The 17,458-nt window shown below is 34.7% G+C and overlaps 1 protein-coding gene across 2 annotated transcripts in view; it reads left to right on the top strand.

The window, feature by feature from the left end:
• LOC127651393 (MICAL-like protein 2) overlaps positions 1 to 16,707 on the top strand; it is a 71,371-nt gene extending 54,664 nt beyond the window's left edge. Inside the window, exons 6-18 of one of the 2 annotated variants that reach the window (XM_052137187.1) lie at positions 1,341 to 1,784; positions 1,890 to 2,207; positions 4,388 to 4,554; positions 5,834 to 5,885; positions 6,366 to 6,556; positions 8,098 to 8,165; positions 8,478 to 8,595; positions 10,222 to 10,324; positions 10,427 to 10,500; positions 11,514 to 11,628; positions 14,105 to 14,151; positions 15,548 to 15,645; positions 15,928 to 16,707. In XM_052137187.1, the coding sequence (XP_051993147.1) occupies positions 1,341 to 1,784; positions 1,890 to 2,207; positions 4,388 to 4,554; positions 5,834 to 5,885; positions 6,366 to 6,556; positions 8,098 to 8,165; positions 8,478 to 8,595; positions 10,222 to 10,324; positions 10,427 to 10,500; positions 11,514 to 11,628; positions 14,105 to 14,151; positions 15,548 to 15,633 (1,783 nt within the window). In that variant the 3' untranslated portion in view covers positions 15,634 to 15,645; positions 15,928 to 16,707. Of the gene's footprint in view, positions 1 to 1,340; positions 1,785 to 1,889; positions 2,208 to 4,387; positions 4,555 to 5,833; positions 5,886 to 6,365; positions 6,557 to 8,097; positions 8,166 to 8,477; positions 8,596 to 10,221; positions 10,325 to 10,426; positions 10,501 to 11,513; positions 11,629 to 14,104; positions 14,152 to 15,547 lie in introns of both variants that reach the window. The other variant, XM_052137186.1, reaches the window with a different exon arrangement.
• Positions 16,708 to 17,458: the final 751 nt, after the last annotated feature.

Here is a 17,458-nt window from a genome sequence, read left to right as displayed (position 1 = left end):
TACACATACTGCACATATGATGTTTTACCCTGTGAATTTCATATATATATTTTAAATGTATGGTAATTTCAAATCAGATGATTGCAAAACACAGCAAAAAAGTTGAGACATTGTCAATTTAAGACTAATTACAATTTGACAAGTTGAAATAAGTGGATGTAAATATGAGATGTTTAACGGGTGAGGCAACCGTGTCATAGTACTGTATACTGTATAAGAAACCTCCAAAAACAGCCTAGCCCTTCAAGAGCAAGGATCATTAGAGATTTGCCAATTTGCCAACAGATTCTTCAAATAAACCAGCACTTTGAGAACAATGTTCCCCAAAGACATATTGGAAGGATTTTGTGCATTTCACACTCTACAGTGCACAATAATTAAATGATTCAAGGAATCTGGTCAAATCTTGGTACGTAAAGGGCAAGACAAAAACCACTTGTGAATGCACGTGATCTCTGATCCCTCATACGTCACTGCCTTAAAAAACGTAATTCGTCTGTAATGGATATCATGAACATGGGCTTGGGATTACTTTAATAAACCTTTGTTAGTCAACACCATTCTTCGCTGCATCCACAGATGCAAGATAAGACTTAACTATGCAAAGCAGAAGCCATACATCAACACTGTCCAGAAGCGCTGCTGACTTCTCTGGGCTCGGTCTCATCTTAGATGGAAAGTAGAACAGTGGAACTGTATTTTTTGGTCGGAAGTGTCCACATTTCAAACCGTTTTTGAAAACCACAGCAGTCATGTTATCCGGCTACTAACAGTGTCCAACAGTATATGTACATACTAGGCTAAACAAACATTAACATTTATACATATAAGGCATTTGAAAAGTACCAACAATAAATGATGAAGGCCTGGTTAAAAGCTTCCAATTAAATTTTAATGAGACCTTCATACATATATCAAAAAGAAAAAAGTTAAAATCTGTTCCCAGGGAAAATGAAGAAATGCATATGTACATAAAAATCCAATGTTCATTATTTTATTATATACATTTTTTTTATTTTAAACCGCCAATTTTAAGAATAATAATTTGCTCTTAATTAACATACTTTATTAACATTATTAAATAATGGAATTTGCTTAATATAACATCTCTCTGACTCAATGTGTTAATAACAGTGATTATAGCCCACTTTGTGAGTCACTGCCTTAGATATTCTATATATCAAAGAAAATACACAACCAAAACAAAGAATTGTTACTTTGTTAGACAAAACACTGATTACAAATTTTCTAAAGAAAACTAACTCTTAGCATCTTCAGCCTATTTTTCCGATTGTGTGTTTTTGCTGTTAATGGTCCATTTCCACATCCCTTTTCTACAGATGCAAAGAGTGTTCCACTATTCTCCTCTCTGGCACTTACAAGGCTGGAAAAGAACCAGGGACTTTTATCTGCAGGACTCACACAAGCATTGAGAAGCCTCCGACCACCCTGACCACACACATTACAGTACTACCACAAAAAACTCAGTCCTCCAATATCAGCAAGAGCACAAACTCCACCCTGAATAACCAGAATGCATCAAGTGCAGGTACTGGAAAGGCAGGTTCAACAGCCAAACTTGGCTGGCTCACCAGTAAAAGTGACCGAACACCCACCCGTGACCCTGCTACCACACCATCACCAGCAGTTCAGCGCACACCAGCACCAAAAACAACTCCAACACCAGTGACTACAACCATAAAAACTCCTAACCTCATAACACCCTCTGAGACATCTAAAAACACAAGCAGCGGTGTACAGAAAAACCAAGAAGCCAGAAAAAGGTGAACGTCTATGAATTCCGTATTTTGATTTTCTGTTGTTTGAAAATATTGAAGTTTAAAGAGGCATTTCACACAGAAAGGGTTTTTTCTCTTTTCCTTGGATAGATTCTTTGAGTCAAGCAACAATTCCAGCAGTAGTGTTCCTGTCAATAGGAGCACCTCAGCAGACACCTCTACTATATCAGTGACTCCAGGACGTCTTAAAACGTCTACATCAGAGCGCACAACGCCAGGCATCACTGCAGGAACTGGAGCAAGCAAAGGTAGAGTCCAGCTGTGGGTGGGAGACTGGACAAAAGTTCATGAGATAGAAAAAGAGAAGGAGAATGAAAAGGAGAAAGCCAAGGCTGTGATCGGCAAGATGGTGATAGGGGACAAAAATAACAGCAACTTGTCTCCAGCTGGGCTCAAAGCAAGTGGCAGGTGAGCTATGTTTAGAGCATTATTACAGTATATAGGGCTGAATATTTACATTTGAATGTTGATATTTGATATTGGAATTTGAATAATGAATATTTAATTTCTAAAAGTTTTTTTAAAAGTGCTATTTAGACTTTTTTTGTGATCCTTGAATGAGGGCATTTAAACAAATGTTTTGATAGCAAATGTTAAGATAAATGTTAAAAATTACACTTCAGTAGAAAAAATAGAGAAAAGTCAGTTTGATTAATTTCAGTGGATCTTTGAAAGTGTCATTTCAATAAATTAATTAAAAACTGATTCAGCGATTCATAATCTCTCAAAAAGGTTCATAAGTCCTCGTTACAGTATATATTTAAATGTTTAGTAAAATGTAATGCTGTCAATTTAACGCGTTAATTCAGTGTGATTAATTATATAAAAATTTCAAATGAAAAATGTACGCAATTAAACATGCCCCCTGACAGTACGTAAATTATTTAATTAGTAATTTTACTACCAAAAAAATCAATTCAAACTTTAAATACTGCCTTCATGTTTTTGCAAGTCACATTCAGCACGGGGCAGTTAGCTTAAAATGTGTAATGGAGCCCCACACAGTTGGACGCGTTCCTGCATTAAAAAAAGACAGCTGGATGGAGCACAACCTGAGATGCGTTTGTCAAAGTTTCAAATGGCATTTCACTCAACACAGATTCCTAAAAATGCAGCATTAATGCTGCATTGAAAACCATTGAAAAGTGATGCAACCACAGTGAGACAACAACACGTCCAGTGAGAACAGCACTTAAGTCTGCCTTGGACAAAATGTTAAGCGATTGGCAAACCTAGTAAAAAAAATTTTATGCGAATATTGCTGTTTAGTACTATGATTGGTGCACACAAATTAAAATGCTGACAGTAATCATTCTAATGTTCTTTTAGAGAAAAGCATGCCTTAATTATTTAATGCTTTTATTTTTTCATCCATTTTAATTAATTTTTACTGTGAAATTATTCCTTCCAATACAGTTGGCAACACTAACACTAAGTGGGTCAAATTGACCATGGATGTGTTTGATAGTAGAGAGCATTGGCGCCAGCGATGCTTTTGGGATACGCAGCCCTGGTTGTTAGATCACAGTTTAAAAGTTATAATTTGAAAATTTTCTCCTCAATTGTTTTAAAGGAATATTTAAGGTTTCAGTACAAGTTAAGCTCAATCGACAACACTTGTGGCATAATATTGATTATCACAAAAATAAAGTTTGACTCATCCCTCCTTTTCTGTAAAAGATAAATAAATAAAAAGCAAAAATCTGGGTATCAGTAAGGCACTTAAAATGGAAGTGAACGGAGGCCAATTTTTTATAGTAAAATACTCTGTTTCAAAAGTATAGCCACAATATATAAACAGTATGTGTGTAAACGTGGCTTTAGTGTGATAAAATCACTTCCTAAACTTTTCTGTGTAAAATTATAATTTTACAACTTTGTTGCCATGACGACGTAACGTCAAAAAACCCTAAAATGACTGTAAAAATTACCATTTAAACAACTTTACAGCTCAAATAATACACAAGTTTAACTAAAGAATTAATCCAATTGTTTTTATAAAATGATTAGCTTCACATTTCTGCCTTTTAAACCCTCCAAAAATAGGCCCCATTCACTTCCATTGTAAGTGCTTCACTGTCACCTCGATTTTTGCTTGGGATGAGTCTAATTACATTTTTGTGGTATTCAACATAATGCCACAAATGCAAAGCTTAACTTGTATTGAACCTGGAATATTCCTCTAAGTAAAATTTACACATTTTGTAAAGCAATAAATTACCCTTTTAAACCTTTTCATAGCAAACACATAAATATCAAGACCTATATCAAAATATCATCCAAAATATTGAAAAGTATCTCTATTCTTTTTAGCAATATCATCCAGCTCTACTATTACATCATTTATTTTATCACCTGTTTTCAATGGGTGTGAAAGTAATGAGATCATGATAAGTGGAGCGGAATTATATCCTTTAAGTACACAGTCCCAGTGAGTCTTGTTTGATTTCCTCACATATTGCATGTTGAAGTGTCTGTTGACATGTGTTTCTGTACAAAGACCTTTTGTTACTTATCTGAAGTCATGCAAGTTTTTCTATGTGGACATCCGTCATTAACGCTGTGCCATCTCACTTTCGTTTCCATAGTAATGCTTCCTCTGCGGAATCATGTGTTAAAGGCCCCCTTGGTAGGGTGCGTTTGAAACCACTGGATGTCAGCATGGAAACTACTGCACCCGCTGCAGGAACACCATCCTGGATCAAAGACAAAAGCTCATCTAAGCCTGCAAACTCAATGTCTGCCAACAGCAAGGGTGAGGAAGATCAAACTCGCTGTGTGTTTCCACTGTCATTCCCCATTTAGATCTCATTTACAATGTTTGTTCTTATGAAGTGTTTGCAGATGTCATTCTTTTTCACAGTGTTTATTTATCTGCCTTTGATAAATTGACAGAATTTAAAATGTAGACACCATTTAATCTAGGGCTGTGCTGATACACAATCACATACTGTACATTACATCCATTCCCATGGAATCAATTTCATATTATATCATTATTTTTATCACACTCTAACGGGATTGGGACGTGCAGTGTTGCTCTTCAATTATCATGGTGACGTCCTACTTGCACTTTATATTTTATAATATAAAATAACTTGCGTTTCAGACAAAAATGGGCAGTTAAGTCATTTTTATTTGTATAGAGCTTTCCACAACACACATTGTTTCAAAGCAGCTTTACAGAAGAACATGCTTAAACAGAAAATTTAACCGTAATATCTATAAAGTCTTGGTCATCATTGTGTAGTTTGATTAAAATATGATTGTAAATTGTGTATAACAATTTGTAAATTTTAATTGTATTTAGAACCCCAGTGAGCAAGCCAAAGGTGACAGTGGCAAGGAACACAAATCGCCATAAGATGTTGGTTAATGGAGAAAAAAACATTGAGAGAAACCATGCTAACTGTGGGGGCCAGTTCCCCTTATAGGTTGATAGATGTAGTTTGTGCATATTTTTATTTCTTCTCCACCAATGAAAATGGTTAAAAAAGAAAGCATAAAGCACAACTCGCTCTCTGTATTACTCTCAGTACTCTGGTTTGAACTAGAGGTGTTTTGTTCATAAAAAAAAACTATGTTTTTAAATGAATCTGAAGGTGTGAACAAATCATTCTTTTTCACTTCTATAGTTTCAATGGTGAAAGACTCAAATCAGTTGAATCAGTGATCATAACATACTGTTAGTTGCTCATTTGTCACCACCTGGAGTAAATATGCAATCTCCAGGAATGGTTGCTTAAAGAATCAATGCCATCAGTCTTGGAAGGCTGCTCATCCAATCAGATTATAGGACTAGAACTAACTGTATAGCTGTTTTTAAAACTTATTTCAGTTTTTTCTTAAAATTATCTGCGTAATGTTCGTTTCTGAAGTTGTGACGAAATAACCTGTAAGCTTTATAAGCTGATTAGATGTCATTTAAATTATAGGTTGATAATGTTCTTCAAACCTGTAACCTTAAAACTAATTCTAGCCAAAATAAGACATTTCTGGTTGGATATTGTTCAAATAATTTGATGTAATTACAGAAAATGATACCGCACCATCTGACTGGAGGTCCATGCTCAAGCCTGTTTCAAAGTGAGTTTTGTTTCTGCTCAGGTCTTCTCTTTGTGAAATACTTTAGGTCTTTCTTCATTTTTCCTTCCTAATGTGCATGTTTTTCTCAGTGATTTATAATTTTATAATTATTTGTCTCTGTATGATTTTCCTAACTAATCATCCTTTTCCTTACTGATTAACCGGTTCATTCTTCAGACGCTCTGTTCCTCCCACTCCTTCACGCTCTATTGTGATTGGTTGTCTTGATGGGTGTGCAACCCTGCTGTGGCGAAAAAGGCCAGCGGTGGGTCGCATCTAAAAGTCCCCAAAACCAATATAACTCCATGCACAAGCACTCTCCCCATAAAGATCTTTTACCTGTAACTACCTCTTCTACCTCCTGCCCCACCCTCCTAAACGTTCACCCCATCAGAGGTGAGAGAAGCGATGCTAAACATTTAGTGGCACAAAACTCTACAGAAAATCTTTTCATGCTTGTTTGATCTCTGTCTGTATTAGAACTGTTAATTCCATCGAAAGCACCGGTACTCCCTCCAAACGGACAGAAGCAGCTTCCCTTCCACGGACGTCAAGTCTTGGGATCTCCCAGGCTTCTGTTCCTGCCCCATCTACCACCAACTATTCCACTGGTATCAACCACCCCAAAACACCCTCACCTAGCCCGCTAAAAAATGGGCCTAGACCTAGTGGTAAGGCATTTGATGGACTATATGCATTTGTATTAATGCAAATTAAGTCTCGTATAAATATTTTTTATTCAGCCAACCATAACAAATTCTTATTTACATGTAGGGTCAGGCAAAGAATCTTGTTGTATGTTTGGGATTTTTTTTAATGTCTGGTCTGAATTCAGAGAAAAAGCAGTCAATGTGCCCTACAAAATGCCTCATTAACTTACACCTGCCTTTGTAAAAAGTACTGTGGTGATACCATAGTGTAGTCATGGTTATAGATGGTACTGAAATGATACTTTAATAAATATCATGATACTGCACAGAACAAATTGCTGTTAAAAATATTGCTCAGACTATTAAGATCTGATTGGATGAGCCACGTTCAAATCCATTGATTTTATCACAGGCAACACCATGATAAATGGACTGTATGATGGCTTACTGCTTTATTGGAAAAGAAGAATAAATGAAAATGATACATTTAGTGGTGGTTATGCTCAAAAAGATAATACAACTATAAAATAGTGAGGGTTATGTTTATAACAAGTTAGAAAATCTAAAGTAAAATAATACATTTAGAGAGAGTTATGCTTATCACATAATTTAAAAATCACATAATTTAAAAAACAAATAAATAAAATAAAAAATGAATGAGGGTTATGTTTAATTTTCTCAATTAAGAATTGATAATATATATATATATCTATATCACACACACACACACACACACACTGTACACACACATTTAGGGAGGGTTATGCATAAAACTACATAGAAAATCTAAGAAATAAGGCTTATGCTTAAAACAAGTTACAAAATTGAAGAAATAAAATAATAAATGTGTGAGGCTTATGCTTGTAACGAGTTAGAAAATCTAATAAATAAATTAATAATTTAGTGAGAGTGGAAAGTTAGAAAATCTAACATAAAATGCTTTACTAATGGTTGTGCTTAAAACAAGTTAGAAAATCTAAGAAATAGAATTATGCATTTGGTGAGTGTTGTAACAAGTTTGAATATCTAAAATAATGTACTTTATTGAGGGTTAGGCCTATAACATGCCAGATTTTTTTTTTTTTTTTTTTTTGTGGCTTTTGTTTACAAGTTAGAAAATCTAATGATTGAATGAAAAGTTTATGCTTAAGCGGAGTAAGTTTATAAAAAAATATCTCCAAGTAATCTCTGAATCCAAACAAAAGAGGGAGAAAAAAACTAGGCATGGATATTCAAGAAATGCTTTCTCAATTCTAGTCTTAATATCTTTTGCAAATGTATATATTTTTTTAAAATAAGAAAGCCATTGTTAATGTAAATCAAGACAAAAATAAAATGCTTATTAAGATTTGTAAGGATTTTTGTAGTGTATATTATTTTCACATTCATATATGAAGGTATTTATGGAATTATCAAAGTACCATGTCCAAAAAACACAGGACCATGGGTGCCAGGTGCCACCAAACCTGCATCAAAAAAGAAGTACTACAGTACGTTTTTGTTTTTGTTTGTTTGACCATTTATCTTACTACCTCTCTGTTTTCTCTCTACCTTTCTTCCAGACCCCATCAGTAGCAGCAGTATATCTCCTGTGTGCCCCTCAGGGACTGAAACTCACAAATTGCACAAGGTCTGTCAAAACAATAATTACATGTGTTATCTGGTCTTGTGCGTTTCTGTCCACTTTTATGTGTGTAAGCGCTGAGGGATTAATTTGTCAAGGGGACCTTTTAAACTGTTTTGGAGGATCAAAAGGACCTTTGGGGAACGGTTATCTTTAAATAGACAGTAGAATCAAAATAGTGTCTTTATTGGAATTCAACTCTTTTAGAATTATCTCTTTAACTTCCACATATGCATTGTACAGACCCTCAATGGTTTATTTATTCTATTCAGAGGTTTTTTTTTTTTTTACGTTCTTGGATGTCTTTGTTTGCTTTAGCCGGATTACATTCCTAAAGAAGAGATTATGAAGGAACTGAAGGAAATTGAGATGAATCTGAATGAGCTGGAGAAGAGAGGAGTAGAGCTGGAAAAACAACTTAGACAGTGTGATGAGGGTTTGTATACTTGCATATTGTGTGCACATATCTAAAAACAGCCGAGCTTTCACAATTAATCAAACTTTTGACAACTGAATCAAACGTGACCTGCTGTGAACTTTTTTTTTTTTTTTTATCAAATCCACTTCCCAGAAAAGTAATTCCTATTTTTACTAATAGTATTTCGTATTTTAGTGTATTTTACAGTTAGTGATATTTCTTTGGAAGAAGTTGTTCATGGAAATTGATATAATGTGAAAATTACTTTGAGATGGAAGGCTAATTTCTGTAAAAAAAAAAAAAAAAAACATTTACTTACCCTCTTGTCACTCAAACCCTGTAATAATATAATAATTTAAAGGGGGAAAGTTCATCCAGAAAGGAAAATTCTTTCATTATTTACTCACCCTCATGATATCCCAGGTGTGTATGACTTTCTTTCTTCACCAGAACACATTTGAAGAAAAATATCTCCACTCAGTAGGTCCTTAAAATGCAAGTGGATGGTGATTTCACTTTTGAAGTTCCAAAAATCAAAGACAGTCAGCATAAAGTCACCCATACGACTGTTAAATGAATGTCTTCTATGATCGATTTTGGTGTGAAAAAATATAAATATTTAAGTACTTTTTAATTGTAATCCAATGTGAGCGTAAGCGTCATGAGAGGGTGGAGATCTCTCGTGTGACGTATTCGCATTGCCATGGAGACAAATCTCACATTCTCCTCTCGGTTGAGACATCCAGGATGATCACACAAACGCACCATTTTGAGTAAAGAAACGGATACATAAAAATCTTATTAAAATCGTATTAAGCTTCTGTACAGTGTTCCTCCTCATTTGTAAACAGCGCTGCTTTTATAGCTGTGACGTACTTGCCTCAGTTCTCGAATGTTTCACGTGACAATGCGATTATGTCACACTTGCATACAGCTGCTGACCATAAAGATGATGTAGAGATAAAAAAAAAGGACTTCAATATTTATCTGCTCCACACCAAAAGCATTCGTATCGCTTTAGAAGACAGTAATTTAACAGCTGGAGTCGGTATGTATGATGTTTATGCTGACTGTTGATCTATTTCTCACCTACACCTATCATATCGAAGACATGGATTTAAACACTGGAGTCATTTGGATTACTTTTATGCTGCCTTTATGTGTTTTTAGGAGCTTCAAAGTTCTGGTCACCATTCACTTATATTGTATGGACCTGCAGATCTGAGATATATTTCTAAAAATCTTTGCGTTTGTAGAAGAAAGTAAGTCACACATCTGGGATGGCAAGAGTGTGAGTAAATGATGAGAGAAATTTAATTTTGTCCCAAACTATTCCTTTAACCAAAATAGTTTATATGATAAAATATTAAAAAAAAAGCCTAAATAAGTACCTAAATAAAACTACAGATTATTCATCATCATTCCAGAACACTAAGACATGGCGCATATCACTGAAACAGAAAAGAGTATCTGAGTATTAGTAGACTCCAGCTCAGTGAGCGTTATTGAAAAGAATAGATGTCCTTCTCTAATGCTCCAGTAGGTGGAGACAAATATTACAGCAGATTCTCTATTGTGAGTTGAATTACTAGCCTAAACAAATTAAATGAAGTTGAAGAAATGTTGTTCTTCTCTTTTCTTCAGAAGGACAAGAGGACACATTAATGAATGACTTAATGGTGGACTGGTTTAACCTTATCAGAAACAAACAGGTTTCCATGAGGCGTGAATCTGAGCTTGTGTACATGTAAGGATGCATTTCTTGAATCACTGGAAATGCAAATAGAGAATGTCTCAGATTTCTGAATGCTTTGTGTGCTTCTGAATAACAGTGTTTGTGTTGTGATAGTGCCAGAACGCAGGATCTAGAGGAAGAGCAGCCCAGTGTTGAGGCAGAGCTAAGGAGATTGCTCGAGAAACCAGGTTGGTGGGACACAAAAATTGTAGAGCCACTCTGTTAACCTGCACCCATTCAGTCTACACTAGGTTTTTTATTTCCAGGTAGATCAAACTAGAGCTGTGTCCCAAATGACGCACTATACACGATGCACTCAGAATTTTAATGAATGAATTTTAAGTGTAGTATCATCACAAATGAAACGCTTCACAGTTTTTACTACATAGAAACATTTGCCATTTAACTGTTGACGGAAATGAAGTTTCAAACACATGCGATGTGTTGCCGCTAGCTTTAGAGTGTTATCCAACCTCAGTTCAACTGAAGTTTTGCTAGTTGCTACATTCTCCATTATTTACAATTGTTTTGTCAGACCAGCAATGCTTACAGGTAACTCCACCCTTCTGCTGCATACAGCAAACTGGGAGCACTGAGTGCATGACGTGTTTCACAACATTTTACACTCCGTTTTGACGTTTGAAGACTTGCATCATCAGGGTACTCATAGGACACATATTTTTGTTGCATTTTCAGTGTTAACATACTACTTGCACTACAAAATGACATATAATAGTGCAGAAGTGTGCGGTTTGGGAGACACTTCAGATCTCAAGATGCTCTGTATTGACTGGAAAATCAGCCAGGCCAAAAAAATCGAATGATATTTGGCCATTTCATTTTCAATTTAATTAGTTTAATTTAAAAAGTATTTAATTCTATATTTAGATTGTATTAGCCCATAATCATAGTCTATATATCTGTAATATAATGTCAATCGACCACCATGCTTTGTATTTAGCAATATCGTCCATTAAAAAAATCCATATCGATTCGCCACAAATAGGCTATTGCTGTAAAAACTTCCTAACAGTTTAGCAATAAATGTCAAAACATTGCTGTCTTTTATTCATTGTTGTTGCCAGATCACTTGATTTCAAACCTGTCTTCTGATCTGTATGGTTGGCAAATGCAATTTATCCCAATTGAAGTTAAAACATCTTTATCCAATCAGTAATTTATTTATTTTTTTATTCTGCAGAGCATCTGAAGACCTTTTGGGATCGTAAACGAGAGGAAGAGCTGATGGCCAAACTGGTGGATATTGTGAACGATAGAAATGCTATATTAGAGGGGCTAGATGAAGACAGACTGAGGTCTGCATACCTAAACACCAACCTAGTCACACAGAATGAACGTTACTATAACTATATTTTTGCAAACTTACTTTAACGCGCTGCGTTCTAAATTTCGTTGCTGTTTCCTGTTGCAATTAACTGAGCGTTTCATTCACTTTCACACAAATCATGACTACAATGGCTGATTGTGACTTTATAAACACGTATTTTTCACACTATTACTCGCACATTGTTATATCAAAACACTTTTACTTGAAGGTTTCATTTAAAAAAAATTACATTTGAATGCTTGTATTACAGACCCACCTACATTTACACCCTTATTCCTATGTGATTAGCTTGTTGTAGCTCACCTCATAGAGTGTTGGACTTTGAACTCTGAATACTGCGGTTTGAGCCCAGCCAAGCACACAAGTTGACACGTGAGACAAAAGTGTCATAGAAGTGACAATAAATGACATGGTTGCTTCTGAAAATGTGCTTTTCATGTCACATTCACTTTTAGGACTCCATCGGTTAGGTTTAGGTGTTGGTTACTGGTAAAGATGTGTGATTTGTTTACCTCTCATTTGCTTTTATGACACCATTGTTTAGGTTAATGTTCTAGGTTAGGGAGGTACGTTTTACTCATCTAAACCTCTATATATCATTCATCTTTAAAACATCTGATTACAAGTCCATTGCACTTGCTTTTGCACCCCCCCCCACCCCCCCGAAACTGCAGTGAAACATGTAATGAAGCACATAATTTCATTTTGCAAAAATGTTGCCATAGTAGCATCATTTTCATGAGATCAGGCTGTAAAACACACACACACACACAAACACACACACACACACCGTATTGCCTTAGAGAACATATGAATACAGAAATTGTAGCTGTATTCTTTTAAGAGAGTGTACAGGGTCAGTATGTTTGAATTTAATCTGACACATTTCCTAGTCATTATGTTTTTTCATTGAGGACCATATACAGTACTACAAGATTAGAATTTGATCTTACATTGTCATTATTCGTTATGATGGTCTGGTTTTCCATCAGTTATTTGATGATAATGTAATGTAATTTGTCATCTTGAAGAGAACATGGCTGCATTTAAAGGGATAGTTCACCAAAAAATGTAAATCTTCTCATCATGCCATCCCAGATGTATATGACTTTCTCTCTCTTCTGCTTAACAAGAACAAAGATTTTTAGAAGGATATCTCATCTCTGTAGGTCCTTACAATGCAAGTGAATGGGTACCAAATGTATTTTAAGCTCCAAAAAGCGCATAAAGACAGCATAAAAGTAATCTATAAAGACACCAGTGGATAAATCCATGTGTTCAGAAGCGAGAATCAGATCAATATTTAATGTCTTTTTTACTATAAATTCTCCTAACCGCCCAGTAGGTGGTGATATTCACAAAGAATGCAAATCGCCATAAAAAAGAAAAAAAAAAAGAGAAAGTGGTGATTTACAGTAAAAAAGGACTTAAATATTGACCTGTTTCTCACCCACACCTCTCATATCGCTTCTGAAGACATTGACATTTAACCACTGGAGCCTTATTTATGCATTTTGGCTTATTGATTACTTGTATGCTCGCTCTTTTATGAAGTTACCTCGTTAAAAGACTTATTTAATGAGATTGTGCCTGAAAAGGTTTTGGATTTCTTGTCATATGCTAATCTTAAAAAAAAATATTGTATAATATGACTTGCTATCTATATTTGTTTTGTTTTTATTGTATTTACATGATATCTGTATTTTTGTAATTGAATTCTTGCCATGAAAATAGCTTTGATTGCTGACATGGCATTAAATAAAACATACTACTACTACTACTTGTATGCTCCTTTTATGTGCTTTTGGAGCTTAATTATTTTGGTTCCATTCACTTGCATTGTGAGGGCCTACAGAGCTGAAATATTCTTCTAAAAATCTTTGTGTACTGCAAAAGAAAGAAACTCATACAAATCTGGGATGGCATGATGGTGAGTAAATGATGAGAGAATTTACATTTTTGGGTGAACTATTCCTTTGATATTGTTTTACTGGTCACATTTGACAAGTTAGAATACAGAACATGAAAAACCATTTGCATTGCAGTTATGGTCTGTAATTTGACAATTTTTCAAATAATAGAACATTTTGTGAAAAGGGGGAGTCAGGACTTTATCCATCAATATGTGCTTGGACTTTGTATGTTATTGGACAATATTATGGGTAATATAATTTTTTTTGCCACACATATGGTCTTGAAAAGTTGTTTCAGAGGCCGTGAAAGTTAACATTTAATGGATGATTATGACAATATAATACCAGACATTTATTAAGCTAATAATAGTGTGTGAATTTTGATTTCATGTAAGATATGCAACATTTAATTTAAAAAAGAAAGTGGCTCAAGTCACTGATCTCACTCTGTACACACATAAACAGCTGTTTTTAATTTCATTCTCATTATTTAAATTTTTCATTGTGCTGTTTTTACTCTTATGTTCATAGGGAGGAAGAGGAGGATGAGCAGCTGAATAAGATGATACAGAGTCTTGGTAAGCATCATCTCAATTTATGTTGATGTAGATTTAAATCCTGAAAATAAGAAAAATCATGTTTGATTAGTTCTTTCCTTAAGTCTTTCAAAACTGGTGCAAATAAATAAATCAATAAAAAATAAGGATATTTAGGGAGCGAAAGTATAAATAAATAACAAAACATAAAAAATCAACCCCCAGTAAGGAATTTTACATAAGTTCCCCATGAATTTCTCGATAAAGCAGTTTCCCAAACTAATTAAGTTTTCCTGGCTAGAAACTGATTAGTGTGCACCAGCTGCTCCCGGTTTAAATAGGCAGAAATTTTCAGCCAACTCTATTTATTACAGTTCATTCTGCTGAATGACTGAAAGCGAACATTCCTTTCTGTTAGCAAATAATTTGAGGTTGGCACTAGCGAGACAATTGTTTATTGTCACTGTTTTGTTCAGTGATAGCCATACAGCTGCACAGTTGATTATGTGTGAGGTTCATTGTTATTTTCCACTCAATATAATAATAAAAATCTGTAGTTAGTTTACATTGTTAGGAAAGCTGATAGTGCAAGTGGTGTTGTTTCTAGGGTAGCAATGTCATTTAAAGGCAGTATCCATATGTAAAGATCAGAAAGTTTTCTAAGATAAAGCTGCATTAATTGCAAAATATTGTTTGAACTTTTAACCAAGCAGGTGAGAGAAAATATATATATATTTTATTTATTTAAGTTTAGATCACTGATGCTTAATCTAAAGTTTCTTTTGTGGAACCAATGACACTTGCGCAACCCTCCACCCACCACTTAAGCTACTGTGAATCTTAGGAGTAATTGGTCCATGCATGTTTATGTAGTCCATGTTTTAAAAGGCCAATATGTGAGCAACATGAAAAGTTATGTGACCCATTTTGATTTCAAGACCATTAATGGACACCACCGGTATCTAGCTATGGCTAACAATCTGCCTGCTTTTTCAATACTAAAGTAAGTAATAATAATAAAATGTATAATTCACCAACCCAATTAGGCCAATGCAGAAATGTGGGCAAAAGTCATAACCATTTGCAATTCATGTCATAAAAATAGTCTGAGCGTTTTGGAAGCTGTTATGGAAATTCCAAACAACCAAACGAGACTATGGTCGACATAAGGACTACATTTAAAGTCAGTGACCTCTTGATTTCTCTTGAAATGAGTGAACTTTATGCACCTTTCAGTTAAAAGGATAGTTCACCCAAAAATGAAAATTTATTTACTTGAGCATGTTGTTCCAAACTCGTATGAGTTTCTTTCCTCGATGGAACACAAAGGGAGATGTTAGGCAGAGTCTCAGTCACCATTCACTTTCATTACAGAATTGTAATTTCTTTGGTAAACTAATTCTTTCATTATGGGTTCTGCTCTACATTTTGCTAACAGATATGAAGAAAGACAAAATCAAGAAAAAATCATCCATATCTAAGTGGTTCAGCAGGAAGAGCAAACGGACACCTTTGGAGGACTGATCCTCATGGAGGGTGTGTGTGCGTTTGTCTCGGACACTAATAGTTTTCTACTTATTGTCATTAGCAGTTCAGCTTGAGTTCATCCATAAAATCTGATTTGTATTAACACAGTCCTTAACATTTTTTATTTTGGAGACTTGTCAACATTGTATATTTTCACACTCCATTCTCATGTACTTTTTTCACATTTATCATCTGTCTCTGCATCCAACTTTGTGGGTGTGATTTGTACATTTGTTAGCAAAAGTGTTGCACTTGAATAATTTGAATTATTTTGATTCTATCTCGCATTAGTGCTGAATCAGGGAATTGGATGCAACGTTGAGAGAAGACAGTCTTAAATCATCTTGATTCATATTGGATCAAAACTCAAAATGGACAGGTTAAGGTCCAACTTTTTAAACTATATTCATTGAAACTTGACTATTGATTTTTTTTTTTTTATAAATATATTTTAATTGAGAATACAGTATATCATTCCTTTGGTGCTCTTTCTGCTGAATTCTTACTCTCTATCACTGTTTTAATGCATGTAAAGGTCTATAGCCAAACTCATACTTGTACTAACTCAACTGCAGGGGGCAGACAGTGGCTGCTTTTTGCAATGGGGAACTCAGAATCTAGTATTCTAGTATTAGTAACAGCCTGATTCAACAGGGTCTTTTTAAAGAAATTGGTCAGGATTTTCTCTTGATTATTGGAATCCATCATGACAAATCTGCCACTAGGATGTTTTTTTTTTTAACCACTGTCCTGATTTGTATTTTTTTTCCTTGTTTTCTTTTTCTTTCTGCATTGACTATGGGCTAAATTTGTTGGAAGCAAAATTGTCAGCAGATGATCTGCTGAAATTGGAGCACTTTTTTTGTTCTTTTTCAAATGTTCCAGCTCCCTTTTTTTCCACTGTATTTCATCAAAGATGTGTTTTAAAATTCTGTACCATACTGATAGTACTGAAACAGTTCCTTAACTGTTTCAGTTTTTAATTTAATCCTAAAAGTCTTTTTTCCTACCCAATACTAAAATTGTAAATTTAAATGCATTAGGTCATACAATGTACAATAAATTTTCATATGCAACATAAATGCCTTTCTTTTGTCCATATTTTCCTAAGCTGACAGTACTTCTCCATTGTTTTAGTGGCCTCCTTCCATTCATCGTACAAGTCACAGTTGTCCTCACACATCTATTTCCCCAGGATTGCTGTTTATATATGAAAGATACAAGATAGATAGATACTGACCAAACACTATGGTTATAAAAAAGTCCCCCAGTGTGGTCTTATACTGTTGTAGCCCATCCGACTCTAGTTTTGACATGTTTTGCATTCTGAGATGTTCTTCTGCTCACTAAAATTGTACAGAGGGGTTATCTGAGTTACTGAAGCCTTTCTGTCAGCTCGAACCAGTCTGGCCATTCTCCATTGACCTCTCATCAACAAGGCTTTAAAGTCAACAACACTGACACTCACTTTATTTTTTTTTTTTGTTTTTGGCTCAATTCTGAGTAAACTGTAGAGACTGTTGTGTGTGAAAATCCCAGGAGATCAGCAGTTACACAAATACTCAAACCAGTCTGTCTGGCACTACAATCATGCCATGGTCTAAATCACTGAGAAATGTTATATTTTTCCAACATTCTGATTTTGGTAAAATAACATATTAGAACTTTTTAGTATTAAAAATGTGTTGTGTCCTCTGTACAAGTTTCCCACACTATTTGACCAATGAATTTCCAAGATTTGTCCATAAATTTATCAGTCCCATTCATGGTTCATGGAATAAGGATTTACATTTTTTTTTTTGTTTTAATAGAGATTACACTT

The sequence above is a fragment of the Xyrauchen texanus genome, chromosome 11, assembly GCF_025860055.1.
Source record: "Xyrauchen texanus isolate HMW12.3.18 chromosome 11, RBS_HiC_50CHRs, whole genome shotgun sequence".
Classification (NCBI taxonomy): domain Eukaryota; kingdom Metazoa; phylum Chordata; class Actinopteri; order Cypriniformes; family Catostomidae; genus Xyrauchen; species Xyrauchen texanus.
This window is presented reverse-complemented; position numbering and strand designations above follow the sequence as displayed.